Source organism: Condylura cristata, unplaced genomic scaffold (assembly GCF_000260355.1).
Source record: "Condylura cristata isolate star-nosed mole 26May11 unplaced genomic scaffold, ConCri1.0 scaffold00038, whole genome shotgun sequence".
Classification (NCBI taxonomy): Eukaryota; Metazoa; Chordata; class Mammalia; order Eulipotyphla; family Talpidae; genus Condylura; species Condylura cristata.
In genome coordinates this window covers 596,067-615,811 of record NW_004567139.1, presented here as the reverse complement: position 1 = coordinate 615,811, position 19,745 = coordinate 596,067, and the positions used below count along the sequence as shown (strand labels likewise).

Below are 19,745 nucleotides of genomic sequence, written 5' to 3'. Positions count from 1 at the left end.
TACCTTCAACAGCAGTAGGAAAGAGGAACTAAGCAGAGGGGAGCTGGATGGAAGGACCCAGACATGGAGCAGGCAGGGTCAGATGCAGGGCTGAAGACAGGGGCTTGCAAGTCTGCACGCTGAGTGCAGACACTTCCGCCTCTTCTTCCTGCTGACTCCAGAGTGCTGGTGCCCAGGATATGGCACACCTATGGAGGCCACGGGCATTTTCTTGGCTAGAGGAGATGAACAGCACACGAAAAACCCAAACTTACGGACACCAACTTTTGGGTGTTTCCAGGGCCAGCTGGTGGGTCATTCTAAGACTTTATAGTTAAGTTCTGCACACACACAAATTTCCAATCTGTTGTTCAGTGCCTAACTACTGAGAAAATGGTAAGCCACCACAGGCATCCATAAAGAACACGACACTATAAATAAGGGGACAACTAAAGAAAGAGCTTGGAAATCCCAACTATGAGAGGCAAACCTTTTGTTTTTTGTGAAAGAAATGGAGGGTGATGTTGATGAAACCTCTTAGAGGGGGGTCAAAAATCCCCAAACAGAAAGGCAGAGGAAACAGGAGACAAATCTAAGAAAACAGAAGAGGAAATTTAATTTTTGGTTAGAAAAGGAGAATGGAGGAGATGGTGAGGAAATTGTCAAAAACATTTCCTAGAATCAGTATATCTCTCGGGTTTGTTAGGTACCAAGAGACTAAATGAAAAAAAAAAAAAAGTCCAAGAACAGTGGTGATCAAGAGAAGATCCTAAAAGCTGTGTAGAGAAAAAAGGTGAATATAAAAGTTTAGGACTAAATACAGTACCGCACATTTAATAATATTGGAAGTGCAAGACGATGGAGAACCATTCAAAATTTTGAAGGAATCAAAGTTTAATCTAGAATTATATGTGTCAGACCTGTAATAAAAGATGAGAATGGAATTAAGCGGCTTTCAGAGATGATTTCATGAAATTTTCTATGCATCCTTTCCTAGGAAGCGACTGGAGGATGTGCTCCACCAAGATTCGGGACAAAGTCAAACAAGATGACCAGGCCCTCAGGTACAAAGCAGCAGGAACTTCCAGGGACAATGAGGCGGGGTGGCTGTTTATGGGGGAAAATGTGACCGATGTGGAAGATTTACTGAAAAACATTTTATAAAGTGATTAGGGGTTCTGGGATGATTCAGACTAGGTCTGAAGAAAAATTAACACATTTTGAAAAATCAAATTGCACTAACTTACCATTTGTTTACATGCCTAGATAAAGCTGGGAGTAGAGCTTTACACCTCAAGAGATGCACATGCCTCACTCACTGTCCTCCAAAGCTCCCATGCGCACATTTGAAATCAAGGCATTTCATAACCCACAGGCAAACAAGATCGCTTACGACAGAAATGCCACCACTGGCTCCATGGTGAATACACACGCATCACTGCTGCACACACCAATACAGACTTAGACACAGAGCACAGTCACTATGCTGAGGCAGGGAGGGACGCAGGGTGGCGACAGGGATCAAGTTCTCATCATAGGAAGAAGTCATGGAAAATAATGTAAACTAATGAGTATATGAACAATATTTAGAAACAAAGACCAAAAACACAGCCCTGAGAGTGGAAAGGGGCTGTCTTTGAGGTGAGGGCGAGCTGATGAGGGAAGAGAAGTGTTGGGTTGTACTGTATGTGCTTGAGAGTTATTTGATTTTCTAAACTGTGTGCACATGTTACCTTGGTAAGAAGAAAAATTTTCAATCCAAACATAAAAAAAATTACAAGTTTGTAAAACAGGAAGAGTTCTAGCCAGGTACGACAATAAAACATATAGGTCACTTAAACTGTGATGTCGGGCAAACCATGTAACTTGTCTCAACTTCCTTAGTGAATTAGTAGAGAATGTTTGTTCTTTTCTAAGTTGGAACTTCTGTTCCAACTCTAAGGTTCTAATTCTCTCAGAAGGAAGTACTGTTCTAAAAATAGCCAAGCAGAGGAACTTTGCTCTATGCTCTCATGGCAAACCTGTGTAAGTTTGTTCATTCTGCAAAGCTCTCCCAACCTTGGCCATCGTGATGCTCAGACAGATGCGGAGCCCTGTGATACCTGCGAGGCCAGTCTCCTCATGGCCTCCTCCTGCCGCCTGCGCATCTCTGGTGTTCCTGGGCAGCTCCCACTGGCGATGGATGCATGGGTGGCCGGTGGCTGTGTGAGCGGCAACTCTCTGTTGGCATCCACATCTGGACAGAAGGAGGAGACTTGCATCAGATCAAACTCAGAACTAAATGAAGACTGATTTCCATCTGTTCTATGCTCATGCAACCTACTCCTTGCAATGTAACAGAAACCACTGAAAATATTATACTCATGCAAATACGTCAGCAATGAAAGACATACTTTGTTGATTCTAATTTTACAAAATGCCTAGAATAGGGAAATCCATAGGGACAAACGTAGATTAGTGGTTCCCCAAGGGGTGGGTAGTGGGAAATAAGGGGGAGAATGAGGTTATGAGATTTCTTTTAGGGGAGTAAAAATATTCTCATGTTAGATTATGGTGATTGCTGTATAATTGAGAATATGCTAGAAATACCAAACTGAATGATTTTAATGGGTGAATTATAATGGCATATGAATTATAGCTTCATAATACTATTCTTTAAAAAAATTCCAATTGTTCGTGTTACTTAAAAACATATTAGCTACTAGAAATTATAGGCTATATTTATGAATACAGCTCATATTTCGAAAGGTACCATGTCAATAGACTACTATTTGATGGCCAATGGCTCTTAAAGAGGAGTGGGAGTAGGAGAAGGCAGTCTCGTGTCGCTCCCTGCCAGTGCTTGGGAGCGCAATTCCTCCCAAGCAGCGTGCACCCTGGCCTTGTAGATGCTAATGAAAAACCTAAAGGAATATGTGTGTTGAGGGCAAGTTTGGTGACTGTCACTGAACTGTTGCTGTGGAGTTCACTCCCTCTCTCCATCCCATCCCCTTTAATTTGGTATTTGATTTTGTGGGTAATTATTGTGCAGCTTTCCCATCTTGTTGCTAGTGACTCCTATTTTGGAGATGCCTTCTTTTTTGTCTGAGTATCTTTACTTTCTGTCTGGCATTCAGAGAACAGCAGAAATAAAAGCTAATAGGCGGGCAGCAGGCTGTGTGAGGTGGCAAGGCAGACTTCTGGAAGGAGCAGTGTAGGGAAGGGAGGGTTCCTGACTTAACATCTGTTAGGGGGCTTGGCAGCTGCTGGTGAATATCAAGTCCAAATCATAACTACATTGAGACTTTCAGAGATGGAAATATCGTCTTGCATAAGACAGCGCTTCCCTAGCCACGGTGCTGAGTACACTTACAAGTGAACATAGTAATGCCTGAATTACACAACAGGTCCATTTTTACAACACGCTTTCTGTGCTTTGTATGTATGTGTTGGGAGGTGGCTGATGATGGTGGTGGTGGAGCAGGATGGGGGAGTCAGGTTTGGCAAGGGGTGTAGGTGGAAAGCGGGATGACAGGCTACTGCCTGCCTTGACAGCTTCTCTGTACCTTCCCAGGGAGATGACAGGGAGGGGGTGGGCTGGGGGCTGAGTGTCTGTGGGGGAAGGATGGAGTCAGCGGTGCAGAGCTGCGGCTGAGCTGCTGTCGTCTCCCACAGCAGGGCTGCTCAGCCTGGAGGGCGCAGGGGCAGGAGAAAGAGCTTCCTAGTCAGGAGGTGCAGAGATGCAAGTTGGGAGCCCCAGTGATGTTCTTGTTTTAGTTATTAACACAACTCCATCAGTGGTATTGCTGACTGAGGGTTACGGGAAGCCGGTGGGATTCCAAGTTTACATTAACCTATTTAAGCTTAATGTAAACTAAACTCTGTGAAAAATTAAGCTAATTTTCCCTATACAGATACGGGTCTAATTCACGGATGAAAAAAATTCTGCTGCCACCAGTAACATGTCTGGCTAGGGGCCAGGGAGGACCCAAGTTAGGCTGAAAAATGGCAGGCCCATGTGCATGCCCCTGTCAGTCACTAACTTGTAACTCCTCTGAAGGACAAGGGTGGTGTGGCTGAGCTGCCAGGGGCAGAAGGTAGTTTGGACATCTGCAGATTACAACCCACAGTATTGTGTAATAAGGCGCCTGATGGTTCTGTGTACTGGTGATAAACATCCCCACAGACTACTTCCTCTGACAGCACTCCAACTGGATCAAATCTACAGTCTCAACGTATGGGAGACTTTATCTCATGAATGGGGGTGTCCTGGTATTTTTAGTTTCTCTAGAGATAAAAGGCAGCTGTAACTCAATGAACCACCCTTAAAGGACCTTTGCTTCGGGGCTCTTTCCTATTAACTGCGGCTCTCCAGACAAGACGGTGGGGAAGGAGGTCTTTGCACCTCTGCTTTCTGATAAAGCTGCTTTTCTTACCCTTTGGGTTTATTCTCTCATACCCAATTCTATCACCCTGTTATCTGCAGCAGTGACAGACAGAGTAGTCAGAGAGACAACCAGCTCTCTGGTTTTCTTCCTGACACACTCAAAGTCTTTAACCTCTTGGATTACCCAGACAGAAGTAGTTTGGTGTGATATTTAAGCACTTAAAGGACAAGAATGGAAGAGGTGTGGAAAATTACCTTTAACCGCGAAGGTGTTCTTATAAGTAGAGAATTTTAGTACAGGAACAAAATCTTAAAGATCACCTAGTCTCTCTTCTTCACTTTATAGATTAAAAAACCCTGAGGTGTGAAGAATTAAAGACCAATTCTCAAGGTTATAAAATACAGTTAATCTTAGTGTTGAGGCTCAAGTTCTGGGCTCCGACTCCCCAGGAGCTGAGTCGCTCTGCCCCAGAAGCTGAAGCTGTCCCAAGGAAGGGAGTCTCTGTAGCCTTCTGAGCGTGATAAACCCTGATCAACAGTACTCTTTACCCAACTAGCTTCCTTCTACACACTGGTTTTTCTGGCCCATGTTAGAGATGCACAAGGTCACCGAGGGCGACCTGCCTACGGATGATTAGGGCGGTTCGGTATTTCCAGGATGGTGTTCAGTCGTTGCTGCTGGAGTGTCAGGCGCTGTGCTGATGGCTCTAACTACACGAACTCAAGTCACCTTTGCTGTGGAGCACTTAGCGTGAGCCACGTGTTGGCTATGAAACCTGGGAGGCTTCTGGAAGCCTGCGTTGCAGAGAACTGAACTGTGAACTGAAGCAGATAGGGACTCCCTCACTGAGAGGAGAGATGACTGGATGAATTAATATTTGTAAGGTGGGCACACAGTTAGGGCCACATGTGTATTTTAAAAATAAGCAAACAAGATCTTGTTGGGAACATTAAGTTGCGCCTGGCCTGTGTGACGGAAACATGAGTATATATGAGGTCTCAGCATCTCTTCACACGGAAGGAGGAGTAAGTCTCCAAGGACACAATGAAGTCCCAGTCCATGGGCTGCAATGGGGATACCCACAGCCAGGACATGCAGGCTGCAAACAGACTGTGCTAGCCCTAACCAGAAGCCACTGCACAGGCTGAGCAAAGTGCAGTGTCAGAAGCAGAGGGCCCATGGAGGCGTCGCTGTAGTCACACAGGATGGCCTGGCACACAGCGAGGTGGGGAGAGGCATTGATTTATTCTGCGAGGAAGGTTTTTTTGCGGCCACACTCTGGTGACTGGTGGAAATGTGGGCTAAGTGTGGACAGAGTGCCTCCTTCTCCCCCTCAACTCAGAAAGTTCGTCCTCGTGTGCAAGGCAATTGTGCACATCGGAAAATGAAGGGAAATGAGACCTCATGTACCGGACGGGAAAATGCCAATGGATGCAGGGAGACGTACGTTTGGGGGAGGCGTGGGGGCTGTCGGAGGCAATCTGCCGCATCCGCGAGCCGTGGCAGCTGAGGGCCACCAGCCTGGAGATGATGGCGGTTTTGCCGAACCCGATGTTCCCCACAATCACCACACCCTGGTTCACGCTGGCGTTTTCGCTTTGAAGTTGCGCGTCTATTTCGTGGAAAACCCAGTCTCGGCCAACGAACACTGACTCCGCGCTGATGCTGGGCACTTCGAAGAGCAGAGGCTTCAGGGAGATATCTGGAGGCCTGTAAGGTGCAAAGCGAACTGGAAGAACAATCAGAGAACACGGAACTTAGGTCAAAACGTGGCATGGAGAAAACGCCAGCAAGCAAGCAGAGTGGTTGAGGAGGCTGCAGGGGTTAGCGTGGCAGTCTGATGTATTCCGGTCAGTGCAAGGATCACCCGAGTTTGGTTCCACATAAATAAGCAATGGCAGGGGCACTATGGCCCTTCACTAGGCCAGTGGGCATGGGATAGCCGCCCTGAAACAGTAATGATTCACAGAACAGTCTGGAAGCCAGGGCAATGTTCAAAATTATTGAAAAGTGGGGATGACTCAAGAATCCGCAACTGCAATGGCTGCAAAGCAGAGGGATCAGGGTACGCTGCTGGTACGCCTGGGGTAATGAGTCTACCGCAGCCTGTGGGGAGTAGGGGAGCTCCTGGGGGCGAGGGCAGGCGGTGGTGGGGCACCCAGCTGGCTGACAGTGTCAGCTTCCCACCAGCCTGTAGGGATGTGGTTCAACATTTAACAACCAATATGGTTGAAAGAGAGTCCTACAGAAAACAATGTAAAGGGGACTTGTCTGTTCCTTTAACAATAACAATGAAAACAATAATTCCCTCGAGTGCAAATATTTCTTTATCATTAGGGAAAGCAAAGGCTGTAAAGCTCTGATGGTATGAAAGGTCTTAAGCAGTCAAGGAAGCAGAAACCAAATTTTCATGAATGTCCCGGCAACTTTCCTGCCAATCAAGAGAATCTGGCTTACTGACATGTCTTGGATGGTCCCTATTGCTTTTTCCAGTATTTACTTTTCTGTGGTAGGATGTGCTAAGGGTCAAGTGTGAGCTTTAACCATCAAGTATTTTGATGGTTCTTTAAAAATGCAAAAGAGATGTAAACTGGCATTGAATGCTGACCTCCTCAGTTATCTCCCTGGTGAAAGAAGTCCTGCCTGATCACTCTTATCTGGGCTAATCACTCCTCTGACAGTTCAGAGTGTATCTTGACAATGGTTATCTTTATTGTATAGAGCCAATTTTTCCCTTCTGTAGCCTTAATTTTAGCACAGTGACACAGTAGGAGGTGCTCAATAAATGCTTACTGAAAGAATCAACAGTAAGGAATTACTCTAATCCCATTTTATATCTTGGATAATAAAGGCTGGAGTATGATGAGGGCAGGAGAAAGGGAAATCATAATGGGGGAAATGAGATCAATTTGTATTACTTATCCTCTTCTAGAACAAACTTAAATCAGTTGTACATCATAAAAAAGAATCTTACTGGCAGATTCCTGTGGAGAACACAAACACAAAAGCATGCACACATATACACTCTCTCATTTAAACTGTCCGAAAGGTATCAGAATGGTAAACAAGCATTTATAACCATTAAAATAATGAAAAATATAGGCCCAACCTCTAATAATAGAAGCAAATAATTTCATGTTTTAAAATGCTCCAAAGTTACAAAAAAAAAGAAAGGGGGGGTAGTTGGAGATACAGCTACAAGGTTATAATTCACTTATAATTTCCTGATTCACATCTCTTAAATAAAACACTGTTAACATTCTGGTATCAAATAGCTAACAGATTCAAGTTTACTTTTATAACATTATTTTATTAAGCTATAATTCACTTACCATAAAATTCACCATTTTCAAGTATATGGTTCAGTGTTTTTTAGTATATTCACAAAGTTAGGCAAGCATCACTAATTAATTCCTTTTTATCAGTCCCCAAAGAAACCCAGTACCCATTAGCTGGCTCTTCCTTCTGGGCCCTGGCAATCAGAGACTTTCTGTCTTTCCAAGTTTGACTATTCTAGACATTTCACATCAATTCAATCATATAACATGTGGCTGTTTGCTTCCACACATGGCATTTATTGAACCAGGCTCTTATAGGCCAGTTAGGTTAGTTGGTTATGATAATCACCGCTAACAATGAAGCTACCATTATTGCAGGGGCTATTTCTAAACATGTTAACCTGTGTAACAGCAGTCCTATGACATAAATATTATTTCCATTTTACAGATGAGGAAACTGAGGCAAAAAGAGATTATAGTATTTGCCTAAGTTCTGCCTCAGTCTGCATCCTATCACCTGAAGTTGTAGCTCGAGTTCCTCTCAAGGGAAGCAGCAAACTAATAAATAACATAACGCAATGAAATAATGTGAACTTTCGGGGTTACTGGGTTGTGCTATGGACACATCTTGCCAAGCTGCTCGCAAGAAAGGTTATACACTTTGTGCAAACACCACATCCCCACCAAACTTGCCATCACTGGGCAACATGCTTCTAATCTTTGCTAATTTGGTGAGAACAGCATCCCAGTGTTTTTGATATATATTTTCTTGATTAGGGAAGACGTATAAGCAAAACAAAATATGTTTGTTGCGATATGCAATCTTTTGATGAATTATCTTTAAGGATAACAGTAAACCTTGTTTATCATATTGATTGCAAACAACTTATCTAGTTCTTTACCTTTATATTTTTTCTTCTTTTTTTACCTTGTAAAAGTTTTAAAACTTTATGTACTCAAGCTTGCCGCTTTTTTTTTTAATGGTTTTTGCGTTCAGTATTGTTCTTTGAAAAGACTGACTCAATGTGAGAGATAAATATATTAACTTTTTTTCTAGAGCTTTTATTTTGGAGTGTGCTATAGAAAAAGTATGCTTCTAACTTTATTTTCTTTTTCCAGTAATCAAATCTTCCCACTGATAATCTGAATTGTTATTTATTTGAAACACTTTATCTTATTTACACTGAGTCTGCTTGGAGTTATCTAGCTTGTCTTGCTTATCTCCTGCTCATTTCTGAGCCAGTGCCACCGTTTCAGCTATTGTCATGAGATGTGACTGCAAGTCTCCCATCACTATACTTATGTTTGCAATACCTTTTGAAAAATATAGTTTCAAAAACAATTTTCAGAAAGAGCCTGAAATTTGCCATAATAAATCCTGTCCATTTCATTTACTCAGTCCTGATGCCTAGTAAAAAACACTATTTAAAAGCTTATTAGAAAGAGTGGATTTCATAAAATAACTATAATATGTCTTTATAAACTAGAGTTAGATAATCCTTATGCTTGAGCCAATACACATTTGTAAGTAATGATTAATTTATATATCTCCCAGGTAACTGACACAGTGATATAGAAAGTCAACAAACATTAGAAATGTTTACCTTTGAAAGAACTAAAGAAATAAAATTAAAGTGGATTAAACCATTATAGAAAATAGGGTTTCTTTTTATAGTATATTATTCAAAACTATCTTTCAGCAAAATTTCACTCTTATCACTGATGACAATGTAAAGTTGTACAACTTTTAAGAAAGGAAATAGTACTAGCAATGCCTCTTCAAAATCCTGCTACTGAAAAGTTACTATTGCATACCAAAGCCATACAGCCTTTAATATCTGAAATATTGAAGATTTTGCAAAATCATGGGAAAGTACAAATAAATGCTTACGACAAAATTTAATGCAACGGAATACAAAAGAGAATGTTCAGGTTAGAAGTTAAAGTACATGCATAAGGCAGGTAATGCACAAGAAGTGGTGAAGAGGTGACACAATGAAGTTTTATTTACAATTATTTGAAAGGATTTTTAACATAATTTAATGATCATTAAAAATCTGAAAATTGGCCCTCCCTGGTGGCGCAGTGGGTTAAAGCACTGCATTAAGCATAAGTTCGATTCCCACCTGCCCCGGAGATGACCCACATGGCGCAGCAGACCTCTCCTGACCCGCCCGCTGCTCCTCTCAGCAGTGTACTTGGTCAATCTGCCTGTTCTGCTCCCCACTCTGTCTCTGGTGAAGCCTCTCACCGGCCTGCACCTCTGACCTGTACCCTAGTTCTGTATGTATAAATAGATAAATCTGAAAAAAAAAAACAAAAAAACAAAAACAAAACTGAACATTTACTTGGTTGTTATTTTACCCAAAGATAAAAAGAAGAAATACCCTTTAAGATCACTGACTTTTCTATCAGGAATAATCACTTCCAAATCCAACAATTAACTATAATACATCAGTTAGCTGAAATTAATATAATCTATTCTGTATTTTTCTCCCACAATCACTGTGGATTTTTTAAAAATGAAGAAAGTATATTTAGTTTTAAATTTAATTTTTAAAACTATATTCAAGAATAATTTAAAATTACATAGAAAAATATTTTAATTTTCCTACTTCTACTAGGACAGTGTGAATGCAAGTGAGAAGTGGGTTTGCATACATCCTAGGTGACCTACTTAGGTGGATCTAATGTTACTGCAGCTTCACTGCGGGAGGAAGAGTGGGACTGGAGGCATCCTGGGAGGTGACAAAGGTCTCAGCCAGGACAATCTACATGAGGAATGGAAAGAGTAGAGGGAGGTACCAGAACTTTCAAAGGTTAGACATGGTGAAATAAGGAAGGGAGAAGTAGAAGATTTTTCCAAAGTTTCAAGTCTGATAGATGAAGGAACTGAGGAGCACTAACTTTGTAATATATCTAAAAGGGATTAATTACTGAATGGCAACGTTGGGGGGAAAGGATGTCCTGATAAAACTTCACAAATAGGCCACCCCAGGCCAAAGAGATCCAAGACACCAAGGACTACAAATCCCATAATCCTATCACCACTGAAGGGAGGACTGCTGGGACCTAGGGGTGGAGGCAAGCAGCCAAGCTTGGTATACCGTTCCCAGCCTTGGGAGAGCTTGGCTTTTCGCTGGCTTTCAGTTTTCTACTGGGCTTCCAGCTCAGCAGAACTGGTAGGACACACCGCCAATTTATCTCTCTTTCTCCCTGAGTTATTCCTTTCTTCATTTCCCCGTCTTTTAAAAACACTTTATTAACCTGTTTTTGTGTGTGCCTGTGGTTGTGTCTCATTCCAGGTCCCGTTTTAGCTTGCAGGTGAGGACCCACAGTCAGGCAGCCCATTTACACCGGGGCTGCCCTGTAACAGAAATAGCTTTCCTACTTTCTTTCTGTGGGTTTCCCCCTAAATATGAAATAGGCACAAAGTCTCAACATCTGTGGAAAAGGATTAAATCAGTTAAAAAACAGAAACTATTCTGACTCTTCAGACTATTCTGAGAAAACAGAATAGTCCAGTGAGTAAATGCTATAAAAATCAAAGAAGCAAACCCGTATTCTTCTGAGATCATGGGAACAATTTAATTTTGTCCTGACCGGAAAGGGATCCTTGTGATACTGATTCAAGGTCTCAAATTCAAACTTGAATTCCATCAAAACTGGGCAGAAACTCTGTCCTCTGGCTTGTGTGAGCCACTGAGATGAGGAATGTGTTTAGAACTGCAGTAGCAAAGTCCTAGACAAAGTCCCAGACAAGTTAGCAGATAATTATTTTTCTATTACATGAAGGACAAAGAAACGTGCGAGAGTTTCTCTAGACACTTGTTCAACAGAAAAGGGGAGTTGGCTGGGAAAGGAGCTCGCAGATAAGCACTTAACAAGGAAACTGCCTGATCCTCTCACCCTCGTGGCAGTTCTGGCTTAGAGTGAAGAGCAGGCTGGCACTGGGCCTGACCGGGGAGCCCTGTCACTCCCCTACATAAAATCCTCCCAGAGCACCCAACTATATTTAGAAAAGCCTGTCGGTGGCCCTCAAGGCTCTGCATGACGGGGCCCTGCCTACCAGTCTCACACCAAGCGCCTACCTCTGCAGACCAGCTCTTCTGGCCTTTCTGCTTCTTTCCCACCTGCTGTTTTGATTGTGTTGTTCTTTCCTGGGCAGTTGACATACCAGCCTCCTTCTCATTCTTTAGGCTTCAGCTTAAATGTCATTTCCTCAGAGACGCTTACCCTAATATTTTAAAGTCATTCCTTCTATGGCACGTTATTCTTTCTTTTTTTAGCAGCAATGTTTCTCTCAGAGAATTTACAAAAAAGAGTAATTATTTTCTTATCCTCTATTACAATCTGACAGAGTCTTCTCTCTTTTCCTCCTCATTCCTGTCTCCTCACCTAGAGTGGAAGCTCTAGGAAGCCAGATCCCATGACTGCACAGCAAGCACCCTGTCTGGGATGGATGGCAAGGCCCAAAAAACACTGGCTGAGTGACTCAGTCAAAGAAGCCTTAAAAAGGGAAGCAGCAGAGTTTTTTTTAAAAAGAACTTTGAAGTATTAGGAGTGGGGAAAAGTGAAGGAAGTGTTTTGTCATTATATCAGAGCCCACATATATCTCAAGGTTATAATTAAAATCAAAGTTCCTGCTATGTCTTCACCAAGAATTTAGCTTACCCTAGCAGTCCCAGGCTGATACCAAGTTTAGGAATTTTTTCTTTGAAAGACTTATCAGTCACCTCTGTTCACTGCCAGCTCATTCTGCCTTGTGCAGGTTTTCTCTAAGCTATTCCTCTCTCTGGCTTCCCTAACTTCATTTCCTGCCTCAGCCACTCCCCTTTACATAACTTATCAAAGAAACTCCTTAGTGAGTTACAATGTTGTTTCTTTCCTTCTAAACATCTCTAAGACCCCATTCTCTGCATATTAAATCTAAGCTCCCTGCCAGATTCTAAAGGCTCTCCTTATAAAACATAACTCGACCTCTCCCCTGTTCCTCACAGCTCACCTTGGAGAGTGAGCTGAGGCAGACCAAGTGGTCAGGAAGCACCTTGATGCTCTGCTCTGTTCCATCCCTAGGCCTAAGGCAGGTTGTCCTTACCTGAACAACTCTTTCTTCTATTAAAACTCTGTCCATATGATCCAGGTTAATATGCTTTCATCTTCTTCCAAATATCTTTCCTAATTAATCTACTAATTAATTCACTTTTTTTGGTCCCCAAACTCAGTTCACACTACGTAATTTTGGACTTAGTTATATGCATATTTATACTGTTCACTACATTGTAAAGCTTGCTTCTTTAGCCAGATCACAATCTTAATGAGGGAAAGATAATGTCCAACACATTTTAAAGAAGACCGGGGCAAAAGAGAGGAGGGAAGGCATATTATCGAACACTTCCTGTGTTTTTGCATGGTTATAAGTTTTTACATATACTCTTCATAAACTTTTTTTTTTAAATTGAGGTAAAATTAAAGCAAAAATGAGCCAAGAGCGAACATAAAATGAAACATTTAAAAGTACAGGATTCAGTAGCATTCAGTACATTTACAGTACAAGCACCTCTGTTTAGTTCCAAATCATTTACACTGCTCCAAAAGAGAGGTCTAGACTTACAAAACAGTCACGTTCCATGTCCCACTCCCCCAGTCCTTTGCAAACAATAACCTGCTTTCTGTCTCTTGATTTACCTACTTGGATATTTCACATACAATATGTGACATTTTAGGTCTGGCCCCATGAGGATTTATCCCCACGCTTCCTTCTAAGAATCCTATACTTAGCTCTTATAGTTAGGCTAGGCTGTTGATTCACTTTGCGTTAATTTCTGTACGTGTGTGAAATAGGGGTCTCATTTTATTCCTTTGCATATCTAGATGTCTAATCATCCCTACACCATCTGTTTAAAGACTACTAACTTGTCACTGTTGTTGAAAAGCAAGTATAGGTTTATTTCTGGCTTCTTGTCTTCTGCCTGTCTATGTGTGTATCCGCAGGCCAGTATCATACTGTTTTATTACTAAAGCTTTGTGGTAAGATTTACAACCAGGTATGCACACCCTGGGGTCCACATGCCATAGTCTAGTACTGTGAATCTGAACAACTGCTAAGAATAAGATGGAAACAAGACTTACTGTGGTGACATTTTGCAAGTTATCATGTTATGGCACATGGAATGTATATCAACAAAAAGTTTTGAAATCCGGACGTGTGAGTCCTGCATATTTATTCTTCTTTGTCAAGTCAATATTCTTTTGGCTATTCAGACTCCTTTGCAATTCCATATAAATTTGATAATTGACTTTTCCGTTTCTACTAAACATTTTTAGAAGGATTTCCTACTTAGGATAGGTTGCTAATTCACTCTGAGTTAATTTTTTATAAGGGTTGTGTTCAATCTGTAGAATGCTTTCAGCAGCATGTGTATCTTAACAATACTAAGCTTTAATACAGATGGTGTGTAGAGGCAATTGATTCTACCCGTCCACCCCACCTAGCCATTTCTCATATCACCCCCTTGACATCTGTCACCCCACCTATGTCCCCATGACTCTGCTCCCTGCTGGGGTCGATGGGGAACCCCTTAATGGACTTACCATTTCAGCTACTACACTTTACAGTTCCAGAATTTCTATTTGGTTCCTTTCTTATATTTTATAGCTCATTATTAATATACACTGTCTGTTTTTACTTTATTTTATCCTTTAGTTTTTGGCCTGGTTTCCTCTGAACATATTTTAGGCAGCTGATTAAAAGTCTCTGTCTACTAAGGTCAAAGCCTTTGCTTCCCTGGTTTATATCAATCTATCTATTTCAATAGGCTGTACTTTCCTGCTTCTTTGTAAGCTTTGTATTTTTTGTTGGAAATCAGATTCTTCCCATTCTTCAGGGCTTGCTGTTGTTGCTTTACAAGGGCTTCAACTGTCTCTTTGTTCAGTGACTTTTCTAAACTATTTTGCAGACTCTTATTACTTGTGTGTGGTCACTTAGGCTTCTGTTTCGTTAGCCCAGCAGTCAGCCAGTGATTTGACAGCGATTTCACTAAAAGCTGAAATTTAGCAGCCTCTGTTATCACAAGCACCCTCCTGGCTGCTTTACACATTTCTAATCGATTTTGGAGTTCTGAAAAAGTTAATTCTTTCAGACTTGCCAGCTTGATTGCTGTCTCAGAGGAGGGACTTATTCTTGGAGCTCCTGAAATCAGGGGTTCCCGGGCATCTAAGTGGAGGAACAGACATTGAGACAGATGCAGCAGGCTCTGGCTGAGCTGCGACAGAATTCCCAGGAGGGGGCCTGTGCCTCAGGGTGGTTTAAAAAAAAGGGAGACTATAAACCTAGCCCAGATTTGTGTAAGGTTTGGGCTCTTCTAGACACAGGAAGAACTGTGGCCACTCACAAAATTCTTACAGGAAATTTTACAGATGAGTCTAATTGGCCTAGAGAGACCTGCAGTCCCAAAGCTGGTTTCACAACTAGAATCAAAATCTTGTTCTGACAATACCTACAATCAAAACCAGGTTTTTTCTTCTAGTATATTATGTTATAGCTGTTTTATGGGATGTCATTAGTAAATACTCAATGACATATGAGTTATCTCACTGATGACCAGAACTGATTAGGGTTAGCTGATTAGTTAGGCAGCTTCCTCCTCCTTCACTTCTCCTTGAACTTTCCTTGGGGAATAGCATGCTGGGCCCCAGATACCCTTTCTGGAGAGAGAAGTACTACTGAGACACTCATGTCTTTAGGTCAGAGATCACTTTACATTTCTATGAAAAGGGGCTTTTGTGACTATGACCAATGTCAATTTACAACATGGAGTAAGTACAGACTCAAATTAAATGCTTAAGTTTTTGAGAAGAAATCTATTAAGATAACTTCTTCCTATGTTGACGTAATCCCTCATCACATTTTATTTTACTGAGAAAGCTTTGACATTTAAAAAAGTTATTTAAAAATTTTTCTAAAAATGTAATCAATTCACAAAAGCCTCAAGGGAAGAACAGACAAAATTAGCCTAGTGCCATATGGTAAAACAACCGTAGATACCAAGAACAGCCTAGAAATTTCTGTACCTTAGATCCTAAGGCTTTTGTGAGATCAATATGATAAAAGAAAGCCACACTTACTATGCACTAACAATAAATTTAGGGCATATGGGCGAGAAAGCATTTTGGTCTGCATTGTAGGATACAAGGTAATAAATGCTCTCTGTGGAACTCATATTCCCAAATAAATGCTTTCTTTGTGTGGAGTATCAGCTGGCTTCCAAGTGATTTTCTAAGGCAGGAAATAATCCAGTGAGAAATTAGCACTGAAGCAATAGCTATGGGAAAAAGGTGGCAACTCTGCCCACGAGTGGCAGCTGTAGCTTCCATACCCCAGTACCTAAGTGGTGGCAATGCCAGGGCACAAGACAGCAGGAAGACCATTCCATCCATTCCAATCAAGCACACAGGTATCTGTAATTTACTTAAAAAATAAAAAAATGGAGGATGAATGAAGAGATAGGTAAGAGGATAGATGTATGATAAAAGTGTTTAATCATACAAGTGAGGCAGTGGGTTTAAGAGTGTTTTCTCTAGAATTATTTTAATATATCTGAAAATTTTCCTAATAAAATGTTGAAAGAAAAAAAAAACACTAAAAGGAATGCATTCCAACAGGGCATGCAAACAGGACATGCTTTTTGGAAAGCAGTTTTTTAAAGGGGTTCATAACCACTCCACATTCAGATCGATGTGGCCATCTCCCCAAAGTAAATGAGGCTTGCTGCTGAAGGATGAATTCTCTCTAGGAAAGAGTCTCTGTGAGGCCATCGATAAGTCTGATCAAATATCTAGGCTCAGAGAGAAAATGGACCTTTCTTTAACCAAGGCAAAGTTAAACAGTTAAAAACCAAACAAAAGTGCATTAAGGCTAACAGGTCCTCTTGCCCTAATGCAAATATAAACAGCTGCAGTGAGACAAGAGGGAAAGGAAGGTGGGGGCGAGAGAGCTCTCACTGGATTTAGAGTAAAGCAGATTTACTCACAGAACACCACTATGAATCCCTGGACAAGTAGTCCAGGGATTCAGGAAGAAGAAAGGGCCTGAGCAACCTGCCAAAGTCTGGTGCAAGCAGGAGCAGAGCTGTTTCCCCACATTCTTCCATAGCAAGTGTGAAGTCTGGCCTGGAAGCATCTCTGTGCCTCCGAACAAGAGAGAATTTCAGGTTTGTCCCTGGGGGCTGTGTCTTCCATGCTACTTGCTACATGAAGCAGGGGAAAAACACATGCTTCAGATGGAACCTGATGTCACAGGACACCAGACATAAGTTAAAAAGGACATTCATTTTTTTCTTAAGAAATACTGACTTAGCCAGGGCAGGGACACATTTGTCTACTACTTGTCTATGAGTCCAGTCTCTTCAGGGTCCACGCATTATTCTTTATATTCAGGAACAGGACTATGATAGGCAGTTGTTCCTATCCCAGGAAACAAGTCTTTGAGAAATGTAAAACAATTTGAAGTAGGTTCTACAAGACAATTTTAAAGATAAGTCTGAGAAATGTTTATTCCAGATAACACTTTAAAAAAGTAAGATTAAGATGGAATCACTTTTTGGGCCGGCAGGGGAATACGCAGCAGAGTAGGAAAAAAAATGTGGACTCCAACCGAAATGTCACAGTTTGTACTCTTATTCACGAATTGTGTGAACTTTGGAGAATACTGTTGTTCTTAATTTCTTAGTTTCCTGGTCTTTAAAATACAGGTAAGAATGAGAGTGCGAGGCTAAGTGAGCTGACACCTGCCATGTGGCTAGGGCAGCCTCTGGTAAGTTACTGTGTTAGCTGCTGTGGTTACCCATTATCATTAAATCAAAAAACCCATCGCAGGTAGCCAGTCACTTCCTCCCCCACACACTTATTTCTATGAATTTAACAGACAGATACTGAGAACACGCTGACTCTCTGAGACCTCTTTTACCGAGGTCCTTCTGGTTTATCTTTACCTACATTGCAATAACTCATTCTAGTCCGGCTTCCTCTCCTATTACTCTGCTGAAATTGTTTTGGTTAAAGCCACTAAAGATTTTCTGTTAAGTTCAATGATTTATTTTTGCTTTTTATGCTTCTTAATCACTCTTCATTAAAAGTATTTAGTACATTTATTGAAATGCTCTCTCTTCTTGGGTTTAATGTTGACCATCCTTTTTTCAGTTTCTCTCTTTGTCTCCTCCTTCTGATACATCTTTAATGATTCTTCCTCTTCTGTCCATCCCTAAAATACTTTGTGTTTTTCCTCCTTCATGATCTCAAATGTATAGAATAGTGGCTTTTTATAACCATCTAAGTGATGATAACTTATTTTTCTATTTCAGGCCTTAATCCTAAACTCCTGTGCAGCATTTCCAACAACTTGCAAGGGTCATCTGTTTGAACTGCCAATAAATCTTTAACTTAAAATGTTTAAAAGTAAAGTTATTAACTTATGTTTTCTCTTCTATTTGCTACCTCAGGTGATCAAATAGCACCACCTGCCTGTTCTTCCAAGATAGAAATTCAGGAGTCACCATGATTGTTTCTCTTCAATCTTTAGATTTACCTTGTCACAGATCCTATCAATTGCTCCTGAGGAACCATCTCTCAGTCTTTTTTTCTTTTCCTATTTCACCACTACCTATAGGAATAAAGCCTTGAAGGAGTTGCTGGATCACTATAGGTCTCAGTTTTATCATCTGTAAAATGAAGACAACAGGTGCATCTACCTCATACACTTGAATAAGAAAATGTATTTTTGTTCATATTTTAGAGCCTAGGTAATCTTCAGTGCTAGGCTCTCAGAATCTCATTTTTACTCTGTATATGAATAGGTTTTTAATGAATAACCTTGTATCCCACACAGCCATCAAATATATGCATAACACATTCAATAAAGGTTAATAAATGAGTTCATGAATGAAGACAATTAATCTGAATTTTCCAGTCTCAACTGCAGGGAAAATACACAGACTGGCTTTGGAAGAACAGGTAGGCTAGAGGAAGACAGTTACAGGGTACAAACTCAGGTCTGAAAATCACTGCTGTGCACCATGACACATTTCACGGACACAGTTCCTGTTAAAGGCTGCTGTCATAAACAAGAAGGCCATTAAATAACAAAACAGTCAGGATAGAAAAATGTTATTTTCCAAGCTCTGTGCATATCACAGGCAAGGTCTGGATACCAGCCAGGGCAATGCAATCAAAGACTATTCCTGCAGGGAACTAGGGAAAGAGAAAATGTACCTGACAGTTAGGGTCCAGAGAGAACATAATATATTGTTTCAAATGCCCACTTTCCCTTTCTTTTAGAAGTGTTACTGAGAAGGCTGTTTCTATACAAATTCATTTAGTATCTAAGATCTTGTAAATGGTAAATATGAGGTTTATTATTGTACAAATAATGACCATGTTTAATTCTTGATTATTATAGGTACAGTATGTATATTTATTTTGGTTTAGAGAAAGTCCAATTTTAACCACCAAGCCAGTCATTTTCTAATAAGAGATGGGTTTAGGCTGTGGTATAATTCATCTATAATTTTCTTTTAAAAATATTTGACAAGCATTTCCGATTTTGGCTAAGAAGGAGTAACAAGGACTAGACATACCCTGCCACCTACAACAACCTCAAACAAACACAGCTCTAGACAAAATAAATGAAACAATGGTTTTCAAAATGCTAGACACAAGCAATAAAAAATATTGCCTGAGAGATGGAAAACATGAGGCAAATCCTATGCCCACTTGCTGCCTCGAGAAAATGTTCACGTCATGATGTAGAGAGAGCCCAGAGAGATTCTAGCAGAATCCCTTTGAGGAGATGGAGCTGAGAAACCAGGAAGTCAAGGCAGTGGCTATCCAAAGGACCGAGTTCTAGGTAGGTGAGAATTATACAGAAATTAGGTGTGGTGATCATGGACAGTAACCTTCGACAATTCAGCAGAGTAATAATGGGACTGGCATGTGTAGGTGAAAAAAGTACTGAAGCCTGGGAAAGATCTATCCAAGTTGATTAGTGAGAAGAGTACCTGCTCCCTACATAAAGCCAGGGTAGTGACAACCCCTAACAATTAGAATAGAAAACCACAATTTACAA

General features: G+C 41.0%; 1 protein-coding gene across 2 annotated transcripts in view; it reads right to left on the bottom strand.

Annotated features, from left to right (window-relative positions):
* Nucleotides 1-19,745, bottom strand: part of TANC2 (tetratricopeptide repeat, ankyrin repeat and coiled-coil containing 2) — a 278,089-nt gene that overhangs the window by 67,942 nt on the left and 190,402 nt on the right. For both annotated transcript variants that reach the window (XM_012733089.1, XM_012733090.1), the window contains 2 exons: nt 5,794-6,075; nt 2,082-2,215 (listed from right to left, as the gene is read on the bottom strand). In XM_012733089.1, coding sequence (XP_012588543.1) covers nt 2,082-2,215; nt 5,794-6,075 — 416 coding nt within the window. The remainder of the gene's footprint in view (nt 1-2,081; nt 2,216-5,793; nt 6,076-19,745) is intronic.